Genomic DNA, 17,804 nt, shown 5'->3' with positions numbered 1-17,804 from the left:
ACTTATAGTAGTAGTACACTAAGTACAGTAGGCTAAATGTACTTGGTTATTGTACAAATCGCTCACTGTGTTGCGGCACTGTTGCCGTCTCTCCGGACTATGGGACAGACAGAAAGTGGCCACGCCCCAAATACATAACGCTGGCTCGCACGGTGTACGTGCTAGTTCACATGATGCGCGTGACGGTTGGTGTCGTGAGCTCGAGCTGAATTCTAGAGGGCGGACACGGAGCGGCTCTGCGGTGTGAGGAGAGGAGCTCGACGAATTTATTAGTTATTTTCAGTTAAACAAAATAACATTATTTTTTAGCTGTCGTAGAAAAGGTATTTCGTCATGAAGCTACTCTGGGGAATCGCCGCCCTGGTCTTGTGCGTTTGGCGAGCCAACGCGCAGACAGGTAAGAATTATTATGTTAGCCATGTTTTTTTTTTTAGGATACAGTACCGACTACAGACGCTACATTTAGTATATTTATGACCTAATTTTTCACATTGTAGAACTACAGAATCGATACAGTTCAAGTTCCAAATGCCGCGAGCACATAAGCCGCTAAACCAGCTAATTTGTATCAGCTAATAACCCATAATTTCCCGTAAAACTGGCCTAGTTAGCCGTTAGCCATTTACAGCATTTGACTAGTCTCTATGGTCTTCGCCCATCTCCAACGGTCACCGATTTATTGACCGACCTTTTAATATGTAGAGACAGGTTTTGGTTTTTATCCAAGAAGAGACAGAGTGATAAATGGAGATGCCAATCTAATCACTAATTTGTTGGAGATCAGATGTTTGATTCAAAATGCGTAATGTTGTAAATAGATGTTGTTTACTGACATATATGGCCATCGTATGCGAGTGCGACGCAGAGATGTTGCTACTAGTGGTTATAAGCATGGTTATAACTGTTATAATAAACACACCTAAAGGGCTTCCTCAGTTGACATTAAACAGATTTATTTATCCGGTTTATTAGCGTCGGCGACTGATTGGGCTTGTAAACTATGCCCTAAACACGACGATGTGGGTCAGTTTGCTGCACTTTTAACTTAAGTTAAATATTAATTTCCAGCACACCATCCATTATTAACCGAGTCGTGTCCCGTGGTGCTAAATCATTATTAGGCCTAACATTTTTGTGCGAGTCATTATTATTTGTCTTGTCTGATGTCTAATAGTGTCATCATTGTGACATCTGTTGCCTCAATCCATTGTGTGACAATGCCCCGTTTAGGTAAAGTCTGAAGAATGATGGGATTTAGTGAAGTTTGTGGCTCAGGTATGACTGGTGTCATGCCCTGCTTGGTATAGATATTCAGGGTTTTTCCTGCTGAACACGTTTTCATACAAACAAGTATAACAACCCCCATTTGTCACACTCGCACAGGCTTGCTTTGTTTCTAGAAAGGGCATATAGGTACTGTAGGTGCCCGGCAGGTCAGATTACCTTAATCTCATTATATTGCTCCCAGTTAAAACCACTCTCTTTCCTATTTAAGAATGTGCTGTGTTGACGTTCTGAACCTGCAGCGTTTAAGAAATTGTGGCAGCCCACATACCGGTAGTAAGCCTACACAACAGTCATTTACAAACATTCATTGTTTCTGTATAGATGCATGTTTAGAATTATCTCAGGAATTTTAATTGGTTCTGTATGCACCATTGTGCAATTGAGATTTCAAAGTATAATGGCTAAATGCACATGGTTAACTTAAGTCTTATTTTCCATTACCCGTAGCAAATTTGGAATATTTGAATAGACTTGGGAAGCAGGACTTCTACCTCCAGTCCCCGCTCTGTCTGCCTGTCTACACTAAAGTATATATAATGCCAAACAATATTTGAGTTGACCTAAATAACAGTGCACAATTTCCCCTTTGGCATTTTGATCCTAAGCAGTACTAGATTAACAAGCACTTGTGGAGACAGTGGGTATTAACATCAGTCACATGCCTTTTAGTCTGCCCGCCCGGTCTCTATTGCCTCGGCAACGCAGAATTAATTCTGCAGAGAAGTATGTGAATGGTAATGGCTTTGAAGACCATATTTAGTTCCAATTTTAATTTTTAGATCCACTGAACCACAACTGCTGCTTTTGAAAGTGCTATATACAATTGTACAGTGAGATAAATACATGGTCTTCATGGTCCACAGTGCACTGCTGCAAGTGGTCTGTGGGTCTGGTCACTGGGTCCCTACTGTTTTGGACCCTCTCCTTTTTAGGTAGTGGCAGCTACAGATCAGGAGTAAAATTAGATTTTCCTGGAGTTCCAACTTTGCTTCTCTAACAGCTTTGGTCTGAAAAGTGGATTATTGTAAAAGAAACAGGAAGAAAAGCAGGTAAGGCCTAGATGTCTTCTGGTTGAACAAGATTAATTCAGTGCAGTTTGAAGGTTCAACAAGGGACCTTGACCTGGGTATTGAAATGGACCCAGAAGATATGGTTTTATACTTTGTGTACCCTTTATCTTTTTACAGTGGTGTGTGAATTCCTTTGCAATTGAGCCAACATTGGTTACAATGAACTAACTATTTTGACCAAGATTAAGCTTTTATTGCTAAACTTGGGCTCTATTTGCCAACGTCTGTTATATTGTTCTTAATATTGATTGTGCATTGGCATTGCATGGTGGCCTACTGTTAATTCTAAGCTACATTTTTTTTTACACAGTTATAACCTAGTTGTTGGTAAGAGAATGGTAGCATAGGTCAGTATAAGCTTGCAAAGAAAGGATGTGAACTTTGTCCCCCCCCAAAATCAGTAGTTCATTAACCATTCATTTATGGCAATATTATTTTATACTCCTAGAAATGAACGTTTAATGATAAAATGACATATTCACATAATGTAATGTTATGCTTTTAGTATTGGTATTGTTTATTTGTATGACTCTAGAAGGGGTCTAGACAGAACCTACAGTATATATATTACTTATTTACTTTCCATACAGCATTTACTCCAAAGGTGACCTTTTGCAATGGCCGTGAGGCCATTTCACAAAAAAGGTCACATGATATTTTGAGACAGAGGCTCATGTGCTCAAAAACAAGTTCACTGCTCTGACTCTCTGACTTTCTCATACAAATGTATCACTTCCTCATTTTAGACAAAGAAAGCATCTAAACTAGAAAATGAAGGAACAAGGGTGTGCCTGTTTTTACTGAAGGCCAAAACAATATTTAGTCCCTGAAGGATTCTGCCCCTCCTAATAGACGGCACCTGCCATAATAACAGTGATCCATGGGATCCATGATCCTACGGTGGATTTATTTTCTTGACTTTGCAGGACAGTCAGGGTCCAGTATTTGTTCTGTGTTGGTTTAGGATAGTTTGACAATGGCTGGGGAGGAAACTACAGGGTAGCCAGGTCAGCATGATTTGTCCTGTAGTGTGAGAACCTTGTTCTTCTCTGTATTTATTTATATTAATCCTCTGCAGAAAGCCATAAAAGAGAGAGTGGGTATTGCCCTAGAATCTAGGGCAGAGATACTAACTGTTCTTGGTTAACACAACGTCTAACGGAGAAAAGGCCATTAGACTAAAATGCCATGTTCAGGACTCATGGCCTAATCTTCGTTGAACATTTTCATTTCAGTATCACCTGCTTTGCCTTTTAATGTGCTACACACTTTTCTAATTCCGATGTTGGCTCATTGGATTTTTTTTATGCATTTCATGTCACATTCACCATCTCAATGGGTTAGAGTACCATGAATAATCCAAAGTATTACTTAAAATAATTGGGTCAAATATGTTGCTCTAATCCATCCATCCTGTTCTACATGCATACTCATTTGTTATATCATTTGTGTTCTATTAACTTGTTTCCTTTTTCCTTTTCTTTGTCTTTTTATTTGCTTGCCATCCATCACCTCATTGTTGCGGTGGAAATAACCACCGCATTAAATCAACTGACATGCACTAAACACATCATGCTCAAATTCATATACATTCATGTTTCAAAACCATTCTTTACAATCAATTGGAAACTTCCCTATTATGCTGGTCCTGAACACACCGCTCAGCTGGCTTTATAAAGTCCCCACGTTCCCAGGTTAAGTGGGTTGATGACCGCGTAGAGCTGCATTGTGAAGCGATAGGGACTCCCCTTCCTGAGGTGCAGTGGTGGGCTATAGTGGGTGAAGAGCACAATGAAACCTTCACCCACCTCTTTGATGGGGCACAAGATGACAGGGTGCGAATTAATGCCACATACATTGCACATGCCACTAGTACTATCTGCCTCACTAACCTCACTCTCAACGACACTGGCACATATGAGTGTCGTGCATCCAACGACCCTGACCGCAATGAACTGAAGAAGATGCCCAAAATCAAGTGGATCCGGTCACAAGCAAACATTATTGTGATGGAACGTGAGTGGCAGAGGAAGCAGTAGGAGACTCCAGTCAAAGCCCCTTTGGTTGTTGATTCTCTGTCCCAATAGTGAAGTTCCTGGAACTAGGCTAGGTTTCAGGCTAGGCTACTATTACCCCTGCACTCCCTGGTCCAGTCCTCTGCCCTCTCCACCCTGCCTCACCCAGTATATCCTGTCCCCCAACTCTCACAACAACTCCAAGTAGGGAGCAGACGTGGTCATGGTTTGTGTCTGGACCTGCCCCTAGACCTGTTTTACCTGAAAAACTATCCGATGCCTTTTTGTCATTAAAGACTATGTACAGTCATTAATATTTAAGATGCATTTGGATATAATACTAGGTCTACAGGACAAACCTGCAATTGGCTGCTTGTGTGTGTGTGTGTGTGTGTGTGTGTGTGTGTGTGTGTGTGTGTGTGTGTGAGAGAGAGAGTGATTAGTTTATTATAATTCATTCTGGTAGGTGCTTCTTTTTCTGTAAAAATATAATATGTTACTAATATAATACTGTGTTAGACTTTTCCTTTGGCTAATATCTTACTAAATTGTGTACAGAAGATGGCAAATAATTTTTAATGGATTACCAGCCATGGGGCATCTTAGTGCCTTGAGGTCCAGTATTATAATTTTTACAATTAGTCTCATCCTCTGGACCAAACAAAACCAGCCCTTTTATTATTCTGATTCACTTAAATCTTTTTACAGATATGTGCCTATCTATACTTTACCATGTTCTACTCCTATCTGGTTGCTTCCCTTCTGCACGTGCTTGTATTGTAAGATCCTTTCCCCACGACTTCACTGTAGATAGTATCTAAATTACTTCCCAGCACGATCCAATTCCTCCTCATCTTCTGCTGTCTGTAGAGCTAGAACCCCATTTCAGCATTCATCATTGATATGTCTGAGCATCTGTGTTCTCTTAGTTTGATACTTTGTAAGGAGACTTATTCTCTTCCTGTGACGTGGTAATTTCCAGGAAGAAAATGGTGTATCCATTAGTGTGATCTTTTTCTTTTTTATATATATATATATATATATATATATATATATATATATATATATATATATATATATATATATTTTTTTTTTAGCATGTATATGTAACAAATTGTGACATGTCCTTTCGAACCTTGTAAATTGAATCGAGTCCAGTAGACGGGTGTAAGCAACAGCTGATTTCTTATTCATAGATGCTCTATCAGTTTAGATGTATCGGTGTGTGGTGAACACTGCAAAGATGATACAGTTTAGAGAAATGTTAATTTGTTGAGAAAAAATTAACAATTGCGTTTCCCCTCCCCACACTAGAGCCGACCATCATTGCCGATCCAGTTGAAGTGGCCAACCAGACCTCTGCTGTGCTCAGCTGCAATATCACCGTCACTGAGCCCCAGTCCATCAAGGGCTCCCATTGGCTGTACAACGGCAAAGTAGTTGACGATTCCGCATCCACTGACGCCTCTCCATACACAACTCTCACGTAAGTAGTGAGATATAGCCCTCATGCCGTGCCAAGCCATACAGTATGCCTTGGCACTGTAGCTGTTTCACTTGTAGTAATACATCAGATATTTCTTGCATGGCTCAATATATTATCAATATAGACGACTGCTGGATTTCCATTTCTCACTGTTTCACTCCCTCTTGCTTCCCCTTTCACTCTTCTTTTCTTGCTCTGCTACACTTGCGGTCTGTCTCTCACTCTGTCCCTTGTACCCCTCCAATTGGCTGCCTCCATTAGAAAGCAGTGCTAGAGGCTCCACTCAGGCATTCACTGCTGTTGATTAGCAAAGAGATGGATTGTGCAGACGTGCAGCTTTGCCGGTAGCCCTGACAGCAGGGATAAGTGCCTCTAGTAGTCCGCTCACTTGCTCTGACCCTAATTCCCCATCAGAAAGAGCATGCAGGGCTGTGTGGAGGAAACAAAAGTGTGACTGTTATTACCACTGGCAACTTTAAATGTTTGTTGCATGGACAGGCAGCTTCCTACTCTTGCATAAGGCTTCTGTTGATATGCTGCCTAATCTTTTAAGATTTTTAGATAGTGACTGTACTACCGGTATGTACTTAGAAATCACTAGGGAATAATGTGTTTGGAGTTTATTTATAGATATTTCAAAATGTTTTTTAGAAAAAGGATGGTATGCTCATGATATTTTTGGAGCAAGATGTATTGCATGGAGGTTTTTGAATCACTTAAAAGTTTTTTTTTAATTATTGCTACAGCTTAAAGAAGATCACCACCAGTTCTGGCGGAAAGTATGAATGTGTGTTTGAGACCAGTGGTAACCCTGTTGCGAGGACAATCGAAGTCAAAAGTAAGTAATCTTATATACCATTTATACTTTGTGTGTATTGAACACCTACGCCACACTGCCAAACTGACTGATCTGATCCTCCCTTAACTAATTTAGGACTGAGGCCGACGCCTTCTAAATCTTTAAGTTTTCTGAAAAACTTCAAATATTTATACAAAAATTACAAAAATGTTATGTTGCTATACTGTATTCTTACATAGCAACAAGAACCCCAAAAGGGGTCCTGCCCTGAAGGGTAAAAACAACAAAAGGGGTTCCTGTCCTGAATGGGGGTTTAAGCCAATTTGAAGGACTTGTATATATGCGGTTATGAATATGTTGTCTTTAATATTAATAAAAGCAATTTCTTCCTGTAGCGTCCCCCCATGTTCAGGCATACAAGCATGCTGAGCATGGCAATGAGAACGACAGGGCTGTGTTGGTCTGTGTTAGCCATGGGTACCCACTGCCAACTGACTGGAGCTGGTTCAAATTGGAGGCGGATGAGAGCCAGCTGGTATGCTGTTTTCAAGCCCACAATATTGATATTAAGTTTGACTTATTTTATAAGTAATGATATCAATTATAATTAATTGAATGTGATCGTTTTTCTGATCCTTGAAAAGATCACACATTTCACAGCTTTGCAACACTGTTTAAATGTGTCATTTGTCACTAAACTGTGTTCACAACCCCTAGGCTATCACCAATGGCACCACTCCAGATAAATATGAGATCAAGAGCACCCCTAATAGGACAACTCTGATGATCATGGACCTGGAGATCGAAAGTGACTTGGGCGACTACATCTGTTTAGGAATGAATGAGATTGGCGTCAACACCGACAGGATCCATCTGCGCGTCCGCAGCCGCCTGGCCGCCCTCTGGCCCTTCCTTGGCATTGTGGCTGAGGTCATCATCCTGGTCACCATCATCTTCATATATGAGAAGAGGAGAAAGCCTGATGAGGTCAACGATGGTACGTAGAGTCACTTCCACTAGATTATAACAGCCCTCAGATATTTCAAGATTATTTTTGTCCGCAGTTTCTGGTAGATGCCATGCATACATGCCCGTCTCTTTATTATAGCAATAAAACATTTATTTATTTATATCGGGGAAAAACCCATAAACAATGACCGTTAATGTAAAAAAATTATCACACTTGTGTGATTATGATTGTGAAGGGCACAAGATGTATTTATATTGGCCACATGGCATCTTATGTCATCATTCAGTGCCCTAAACAAACATTAAACTCCATAGACGTGGCTGCCATACAACTTAATCTTCAAAAGCCACATATTGGAAGGGCTAGCAGCCTCAAAGGATTTATTTAAACGCATGTCTGTCACACCATTATGCCTAATTGGCTCAGTGTTTCCCCATTAGGATGAAGTTGTAGCTGCAGTGGTGGGCAATGTTTGCGATCAGTATATTTATACACAGCAATGAGCATGGGAATTGTCTGTCTAATTGACTTATGAGAGTTAATAAAAGTAGAATCAATAAAACAATTATTGACAGTTATTCATTGGTCCGGAACAAAACCTTTGTTGTGGCAATAACAATAGTGGATGTGGGTCTACGGTGGTGAGTTTTAATTAGTCAAATAATGGTATGAAGTAGAAGTATCCTACTCTGTTCATTACATTTAGCTTCTTCTTACTTCTTTATGAAAATTGTGTGTGTGTCAGTGACTTGACCGGTCAACACTGAGGGGTGTAACAATATAGTAACTGCTTCGACAAATCAATTTTAATTTCAAGAATCAAAGTATATCGAAACATTTACTTTATATCGTTTTGCAATTCAAATAATCGGTATCGAATCATTTTGCAATGCAAATAATCTATTGTATCAATACTAAGTACTGTGCATTGTATTTAGCAATTTTAAGAAGAAACAATTAAAACAGGGGTTTAATTACTTTTCCATTCAATATCGCTACACTTGGTCTATATATAAATGTGTGCATTCTGGGTTCATGTCAAGGTACAGGTTTGTCTATATGTAATCAAATCTAATGTCCATGTATTTGCCAGAGAATCACTTACTTATTTATGTCCATATTCATACATTTTCCCTTAACCTGCAGTCCTGCACTATACACATGTTTCTCACAGATTTAATTTCTTTGAATAGTTACTGTTCGATTTTAAATCATTGTATCGTATTGCCATAGTGAACCAATATCGCCCATGTATCGTATCGTCAACCATGTATTGTGATACATATTGTATCGCTGTCAAAATGTCAATGTTACTGTTGCGTGCTGAAAATAGCCATCGTGATGTGACTCATTGTGAGCCTGTAGATCTTTTATTTTTGCCATTTGACAATGTCTTATGACAAAGTATAAATCAGTCTTTACTGTTAAATATGAGGAGGCTAGCCTACAAGTAACACATCAATCCTCTATTTAAATTATAATGCTTAATGTCCAAATGTTTGCTAAAGAGTGTCAGACAGCATCAACATGTCTTCAGTGGTGATTCTTGAGTGCCCTCCTGTGGCAGGTGGTAGCGTTGATTGGTAAAGGCGTGGCATTTAAATGGATGCCATATAGAATATACTGTAGCTGCATGTTTTCAATGCTGCTTTTTGTTATTTATTTTATAACTGAATATTTTAAAACATTTGATAGTTGATTTACTTTTTTATAGTCATTGCTTTATTATAGTAGTAGATTGAAGCTCTATGAAAAGCATTTGTGAGAAATTATTATTTTTTATTATTTACACTTTTACCTCTCTGTTCGCTGCTGCTTTTGTGTTTTTGGTAAGTGATCAAAACTGCATGTCAGACTGCAGTGGTTGAGCTGAAATGACCGCTGGGGGGGGGGGGAGAGCTATGGGATTCTGAATGCACTGCTTTCGTAGTTAGTCACCACTTCCCAGAGAAATGGGTGACGACTTGGTCACTCTTTCACTGGCCTTGCAAACTGACTGACAAACTAAAATGAATCCTACAAGCTTATTGGTTTTCAAAATGACAAACGTTTATGCTTTTTGCTGGAGCCAATGAAAGAGCGTGTTAATGAGATAACGAATGTTATGTTTGAAGTGATGGAAAGTGGAAAATGTAAGAGTTGGGAGGTGCTAGCATTCTGTCCGCAACTCTGCATGCCTTTGCATCTTGTACTTGCATGATACTGTAAGTTATATCAGTTTTAATGAAAGATTCTAAATTAAAAGAAAGGGATATAATTTATCATGGCTATAGAAAGATATAGTGTATTTTTTTGTACTAAAACAAGTTTTATGTAAAAGGTTTAAAGCTCTATATTCTGATAGTAATCTTTGCTGTGTAGAGTTATCACTCTAGCCCTTATAAAATACATGAACAAACACTATTGCACTTATTGCTATCAGAAAATATAGCTATTTTCACCATGCAAACATGAATGCTTTTCTGTTAGCTGCATTTGTTTTTGGCGTCCGCTGTTTTTAACTGATCCACTGACACTGCAATGTTCCATGCTCTCTCGTCATTTGAATGCCTGTATTGCATGAATATGGTGGTGATGGGCACTGCTAACACAGGTCAAGTGAAGAATTTAGTATTTTCAGTTATTCTACAAATTCGTTATATAAAAATGGCTAACTATCCATCTTTGGTCAGACACACCTCATACAAATAATAATAAAAAATACATTACAAAAAAAAAATGGCAGAGTTCAACATTATTGGCATTACATTTCTATGAATGCAATGTGTGAGCAAGCATTCTTTCTGAGTTCATGTTAGGGTTTTCATTGTATTGTTGTAATAATGTTGCAGAAGAGGTCATACATTGATAACATTTGCTACCATTGTTCATGGCAAGCAAGCGTTTCTCTCGCCAAACTTTGACAAACACAAGTCAGACCACATCTCTGTTTATTCTGTTATTGACTCTTTTCTGTCTGCCCATGCTACTTTTCAGATGACGACTCAGGAGCTGCTCCTCTGTAAGTACAGTCCTTCTGCTCAGACATTACCTTGACTCATATTCAAATGGCACGTTTGGTTTATTTTATAATGGACTTTGCATGAAAATGTGTTTTCAGGAAGAGCAATGCAACAAACAGCAAGGACACGAATGTGAGACAAAGGAACTCTAAAGACTAACTGAAGATGAAGGTCTGTATGACGTTTTGGCTTGTTGTTCTGTTGTTGTTCTGTTAATTTTTTCTGATGGTTTAAACCAGAGGTTTTCAACTGATTGTGAACCAGGGACCACCACCCTGACCTGACTAAGAATCAACCTGGGGACCACTGTTGTGTTGGGTGGGGATATAGGCTAAGATTTTTTGGTAACCCTTGCATCTAATGATAATTAACTTTTTTGACGATATTCCGATAGTGTCCAACTCCTAATTTCCGATCAACCAATACCGATATATGCAGGATCTTTCACCAAAAGTCAACTAATTGTCTGGTAACATCACATCGACGTTGGCCTATTTGACAGTGCAGAAGATTGCTTAACTAGTCGACCTTGTTTGGTACTTGTTTTTACATAATAGGTAGTTAAACAACTAGTCAACTAGTAAAAATCACTAGAATTGAATGCCCTAACACACACACCTGCCATCTGCAGTGGACTACTAAATGTTACCTTATGTTACTTAATGTCTATCCACCAGAGGGTGTCAGAGTTCACTCACATTTTCGGTGCTCAAGTACTCCATTCTGGCTTGCGAGAAAGCTTACTGTTTTAGTAACCGGAAATATCAACAAGAAATTATATAATCACATGGACAATATTCCTCAAAACGGGCTGCCTCAGGCATACGGGATGCTTGCCTTGAGGAAGCATAGATTTTCAAAAACTTCTGCAGATATTTCCATGTTATTTAGAAATGTTACGCATTGTTTTTGTAAACTCTTTACAAGGTGGACAGATATTTCATGTGATTAAAATGTACTTGCATAAGCTCGGAAACAACTACAGTACAAACTCATAATTCATTAAAAAGGTTGAGATGGCTGTCTCCCTCTTCTCACCTGTTACCTCCCTCCCTGTTTTCCTAGATGGACATCCTGATGTCTACAGTCCAGGACTTCAGGAGCATTTGGCTGTTGTGTGGCACATAATATAGTGCACCTTGCATTTTTTTTAAATGACTTATTTTGTGCTTGAGTGTTACCGTTTTGAGAAATGGACTGATTTGCTCTTGCTTTTGTTTTCTTCTATATTCCTATCCATATTGTGCAGCCAGGGGGGTGTGTATCTGAACTTGAGGTCATGGGGAAAATATTGCATGCGTTCTATTGGTGTCCTAGCAAATGTATTTGTCCATTGTGAAACCATTTTAATGTTCATGTGTGGAATGCTCTATTGATGTTTTTTCCCCCCTCGTGCGCTAATGCTTCCTACATCGTAATTTTCAATCTCTGCTATAATATTTGTGAGCTGTGAGTGGCCAATATTAAAACAGCATGAGTCCTATTTAAAAGGATCTGAAATATTTTTGTATCCTGGTAAATCACTGCCATTTTTTCCAGCAATGACCAAGTGTCTTGGTTTCAAATGTGTGCCCTGAATTGACAACGTCACGCACGCAAACCACCTAGGGCAGTCCTGTATTTTGCCTTAACAAATACCCACCAACCCTCTGGAATGCCACACAGATGGTAACATCTGCCATGTTTTCTGCTGTAAGAAATGCACTGTTCCTGTAGTGGGAAGACGAGCAAAGCTACCCTTTTTAATTCACTCTTGGCTGTCATTTCCTGTAGTTTTAAATGACCACTGCGTCTGTTGCCATAGTCACAGCTACATAAAGATCCTGGATTATGGACCAAGTGTAGGAGTTGTCAAATGTGTTGCTTCTGATTGCTAAATAATAGAATTCTGATGTTCAGATCTAAAATCCATACTATTTGATGTTGGGCTTTATTGATGATAAATCTGATAAATATTTGTGTATAAACATCTCTCTTCTCTTTGTAGACAATTCAGAAGCCATGTTCCATTTACCTGATTAGTATTGTAACTGGATGTGTTCTATTTCAGAGTTAATAAATTATTACGAGAATATAAAGCTAGTAAAAATTGTTTGAAGTTTTTTTTTTTTTTTGCATAGTAAATAACCAAGCAAGTAGTTTGAACACTGTCAACATGTACCAACTTGCACAATCTGAATAAAATTATTTGATTTAAAGAATGACGTCTTTCCTTAAAACTGGGTTTTTTGGGTGGGGATATGGGCTAAGATTAGTGCTCTTGTAAGTGTAACACTTGCTATGCATCCCATGTGTATACATCCCACTGTTTCTCAACCAATGGTCCTAATAATGACTCAACCAGACAATCCGGTGCAGAGATTCTAACTACATTTTTCTGTTGAATTTCTTGACTTCCAACTTGTCAGTAAATGGTAACATGGACGGTCAACATGTCATTCACTTCACAGTTTCTCAACCAGTGGAAAGACATTTATTTAAATCAACAATTTAACAAATCCTACATTAGTAAATGCATCGGGGTCAGGGACCACATTACCTACGTTTAAAGTCTCATTTCTAATGTCATAATATTCTTTTTGGAAAATGATGGTCCCATTTATACAAAAAATTACCATAAAGTCGCGTATGTTCTGAGGGGTAACATTTCAAGTAACATCTCAAGTACTTCCAAGATAGGTGAAGTTGTCAATGTACACTATGTCGTGTTGGCCTAGGGTGAGTGGTGAAAGGTGTTGTCTTGGTATTTTCTTGGCTTGTCCGTAAAGAAACCTTTTCTCCATGCTCATGTAGATTGTTGGTCATCTCTTGGGAGTGCATTCTGGAAATGACTTCTTTCACGTAACGTCAGAGCTCCAACTCTGTCGTGGAGCCATCTCTGGTCCCAGGTCAAAGAGGCTGGCTTCCGAGGGTGGTCTGTATAAGTGGCAGGTGTTGATATGGTCGGCGGTCTGCTCAGGGACACCGCACTGGCATGCCCTACTTCCGCATTGATGTGCCCAACCTCAGTTCGTAAGCAGTGTAGTCCATTGCTGGCGAGATAAGTCATCTCCTCCTACAGCGCTATCTCCTGGTTCCCAGGTGTAGCGATGCATGCAGGAGGGCCCGGCTGACTCCCACACTGGATATGTCCTCAGAGGTGGAGTTGAGCATCTCTTGTGCTGCCTTGTAGTAGAGGTGGTGGTGCTTGAGTCTGCTTGGAGGCGCTGGAGTTGTTGTGCAGGATGTGCCAGTCATGCTTTTGAGCTTTCCTGGCCAGGATGAGGGTGGCAGCCTCCCATCGGAGGAAGGCTGGCGCTATTCCCGCAAGGACTGGCAAGAGGAACACAGGGGTGGGCTTCAGGCATCCTTTTTATTTTATAATTGTCAATTGTTTCATTGAATGAAACACACGCATACACGCACGCACGCGTGCATTAACATCCACACCACCACAACTAATTAATATCTGTTAATTTATGTCACTAGAAGAGTGACACAAATTCAACGTTTGCCACCTGAAAAGTACTACGAAAAGAGGTTAATCAAACAGAAACGACAACATTTGGCCAACCTGGCGGGAAGGAAAGTACAAGATAGGGAAAACATTTGGCCAACCTGGCGGGAAGGAAACAACCTTGGGAAGGAAACAAGATATTCAACAGTTGGTACTTTGAAGAGATGTGAAGAGATGAAATCTGAAACCTGAAACTAGAGAAGAGAGAAAACTAGACTAAAGACCTTGGTACAGGAGGCCGGGTAGCAGAGCACAATGGACGGGGGTCCCACGAGGGACCGCTGGGTACGACCCGGTTCCTGCACAACCCAGTTCCTGCACGACCCGCCTGCCCATTATGCCTGATTATCCCAGATTCAACCCATACCCCGGGGAGAACTACACTATAACTGACGTAGATCCAGCGTCGTCCAGCTCGTAGATTTAATGTTGTCAACGTCGGGCCCCAAATTCAACATGCTCGTAGATTACACGTCGCGTCGGGCCAATCAAAAACAGATTCAACACACACACACGGCAAACACACTCGCACACACAGACACAGACAACCCCCCCCCCCCCCCCACACACACACACACACACACACACACACACACACACACCCACACACACCCATAGGCCCATCACAATTACAACATAAGTATTTGTGATAATCGCAATACTTTTGGGATAATAGTCATAATTGCTCCCATGTTAGAAAGTAGTGGAAGTAGCAGATCTAGGAGCTCAAAACTGTTTTGATCTCGTAGATCTGCTACTTTCACAATTCATGTATTTTTTGTAATTTAAACAATTTATTAATACTTGTGACGGGCCTAATGTACCTCAATGTACCCAGGCTCCAGGTTTTCATCATTTTTGATGATTTGACAAAAAAAACGATGGGTTATAGCCCATGTTTTTGAAATTTTGAAGAAAAAAAATCCAGGCCCATGAATTAGAGGATAAAGCTCACATGTTACCCAAATAGTTGAATACACAAAAGCTAAGGCACTGGTGTCGTACTTCTGGTTTACCGGAACGGGGTTCAACTCCCTGCAGTGCCCTGCTCAATGTGTTGTATTTACCGGAAAAATTGAGTGTTGCGGAGGATGAGAAACATTAGCAAATTACGGAGTGTTGCGGAGGATGAGAAACATTAGCAAATTACGGAGTGTTGCAGAAAAATTGCGGAAAACGATGGGTTATAGCAGGGATACTCAAATAGATTTACCTGTGGGCCACATTACAAAAATGGCAAGGGGCCAGGGGCCAGTAGATAAAATTACGACATTAATGATACTTGATAACTTCTCTCTTTCAATTGCTTTATTTTCGCAAAATGTATCAAAGTACAATGTGCATGCACACAATATGTAAATAAATAAATGTGTTACATTTTCTTGCATAAACACAAAGAGTTGTTTCCATAACTGCACAAATTATTGCACATAACATGAGTAGCTGTTATAATATAACATAATAACATAACATGAGTAGCTCTTTGCCTGCCTGCCAGCCAGCAAGTTGGTTAACAGAAAATAAATTGTTATGGCCGAGTAAAATAAAATACAATAAACACAATTTGCCTGAAAATAGATTACCCAGCTATGACCTTTTTCATGAAAAAAAAATGAGTAGTGATATGGCTGACTGAGTAAAATAAAACAATCTACCTGAAAATAGATAGCTATAAGTGAAGAGCAATTTCCGCAATTACCATTTCCGCAGTTTCCATTTCCACCATTTCCGCAATTTCCGAAATTTTCATTTCCGCAATTCCGCAATTTCCGCAATACCGCAATTTCCGCAATTACCATTTCCGCAATTTCCGCAATTCCGCAATTTCCAGAAAGTATTTAATAAAGCATTACAAGATATCTTACACAGGGGAATGCAGGTAAGAATCAGGCATGAATCAGAATGACATCAAAGTCAACACATGAACAGGCAGGACATCTGTGACACAGGTTATGAACTGACAATGAGTGTTTGTACTGAGTCCAGTTTTATAGTGAGCAGGTTGATTGGAGAAGTGTTCACTGCTGGGCTGATGAGGTAGTTGACAGGTGTGTAAATGGAACTGGGTGAACTGGGTGTGCTTGAATGGGATATGGGAGGCCAGTGTGGAGACTGAGGGAGAGACAGAATGTGACAGAGTTGCATTTTATGTATGAAATGTGCTATATAAATAAAGTTTACACCACTGACTGGGCCGGACCCTGCGCGCAGGGTCCGGCCCATTCCTCTCTGTTATGTCATATGACGAGCATTTAACTTTTAATATCACAATTATTGTAGCTAATCTTTAACTGAATCTGGAAGTATTCCTTTATTAAATGATTCTTCATAGTCTGGAATTGTAACTGATCAATTTTCTTTTGTGACTTTCGCCTTTATTTTATATGGAGGGACAGTCAGTGGTGTAAACTTTATTTATATAGCACATTTCATACATAAAATGCAACTCTGTCACATTCTGTCTCTCCCTCAGTCTCCACACTGGCCTCCCATATCCCATTCCAGCACACCCAGTTCCATTTACACACCTGTCAACTACCTAATCAGCCCAGCAGTGAACACTTCTCCAATCAACCTGCTCACTATAAAACTGGACTCAGTACAAACACTCATTGTCAGTTCATAACCTGTGTCACAGATGTCCTGCCTGTTCATGTGTTGACTTTGATGTCATTCTGATTCATGCCTGATTCCTACCTGCATTCCCCTGTGTAAGATATCTCGTAATTCTTTATTAAATACTTTATTATTATACTCTAGTTTGTTGTGACTTTGCTCCTGGGTTCAACTCTGTCTGCATCCTTGACAACTAAAGTACTTCACATATTAAACTTTATTTATATAGCACATGTCATACATAAAATGCAACTCAAAGTACTTCACATGAAAATAAAATAAAAAATAACAAGCAGCGGAATGCCAGAAACAAAAAGTAGGTCAATCTACAATTAGCAAATAAAAATAGCAATACAAAACTAAAACATTAAAAATGGTAAGGAAATTTGTATTGGATAATACATTTTAAATTGATATTATTAGATATTCACATTTTTGAACATGGGCTATAGCCCCTACCGTACGGCATACTATAGCACGCCGTTTTTCATCAATTTTGAGGATTTGAAGAAAATTCAAAATTTCAAAAAACATGGGTTATAGCCCATCGTTTTTTGAATTTTTGAAAAAATGTTATCCTCATTTTTCATCATTTTTGAACATGGGCTATAGCCCCTACCGTACGTCATACTATAGCACGCCGTTTTTCATCATTTTTGAGGATTTGAAGAAAATTCAAAATTTCAATAAACATGGGTTATAGCCCATCGTTTTTTGAATTTTTGAAAAAAATGTTATCCTCATTTTTCATCATTTTTGAACATGGGCTATAGCCCCTACTGTACGGCATACTATAGCACGCCGTTTTTCATCATTTTTGAGGATTTGAAGAAAATTCAAAATTTCAAAAAACATGGGTTATAGCCCATCGTTTTTTGAATTTTTGAAAAAAATGTTATCCTCATTTTTCATCATTTTTGAACATGGGCTATAGCCCCTACCGTACGGCATACTATAGCACGCCGTTTTTCATCATTTTTGAGGATTTGAAGAAAATTCAAAATTTCAAAAAACATGGGTTATAGCCCATCGTTTTTTGAATTTTTGAAAAAAATGTTATCCT

At 39.3% G+C, this 17,804-nt stretch overlaps 1 protein-coding gene across 1 annotated transcript; it reads left to right on the top strand.

Annotated features, from left to right (window-relative positions):
* The first annotated feature begins 179 nt into the window (after positions 1-179).
* On the top strand, positions 180-12,830 carry bsg (basigin). The gene is made up of 8 exons (XM_080770718.1): positions 180-397; positions 5,687-5,858; positions 6,605-6,696; positions 7,053-7,192; positions 7,375-7,654; positions 10,604-10,628; positions 10,728-10,800; positions 11,695-12,830. The coding sequence occupies exons 1-7, from the start codon at positions 334-336 to the stop codon at positions 10,786-10,788; spliced, it is 834 nt and encodes a 277-aa protein (XP_080626844.1). The 5' UTR covers positions 180-333; the 3' UTR covers positions 10,789-10,800; positions 11,695-12,830.
* The last annotated feature ends 4,974 nt before the right edge of the window (positions 12,831-17,804 follow it).

Source organism: Protomyctophum bolini, assembly GCF_963924005.1.
Source record: "Protomyctophum bolini genome assembly, chromosome: 8".
NCBI classification, from domain to species: domain Eukaryota; kingdom Metazoa; phylum Chordata; class Actinopteri; order Myctophiformes; family Myctophidae; genus Protomyctophum; species Protomyctophum bolini.
The sequence above is the reverse complement of the archived record's forward strand: the minus strand, read 5'-3'. Positions and strand labels throughout refer to the sequence as shown.

Bases quoted from the DNA above. Each gene is read 5' to 3' on its own strand.
- bsg (XM_080770718.1), top strand. From the start codon at position 334: ATGAAGCTACTCTGGGGAATCGCCGCCCTGGTCTTGTGCGTTTGGCGA. The intron at 6,697-7,052 runs GTAAGTAATCTT...TTCTTCCTGTAG, and splicing joins GAGGACAATCGAAGTCAAAA to CGTCCCCCCATGTTCAGGCA. The intron at 7,655-10,603 runs GTACGTAGAGTC...GCTACTTTTCAG, and splicing joins GCCTGATGAGGTCAACGATG to ATGACGACTCAGGAGCTGCT.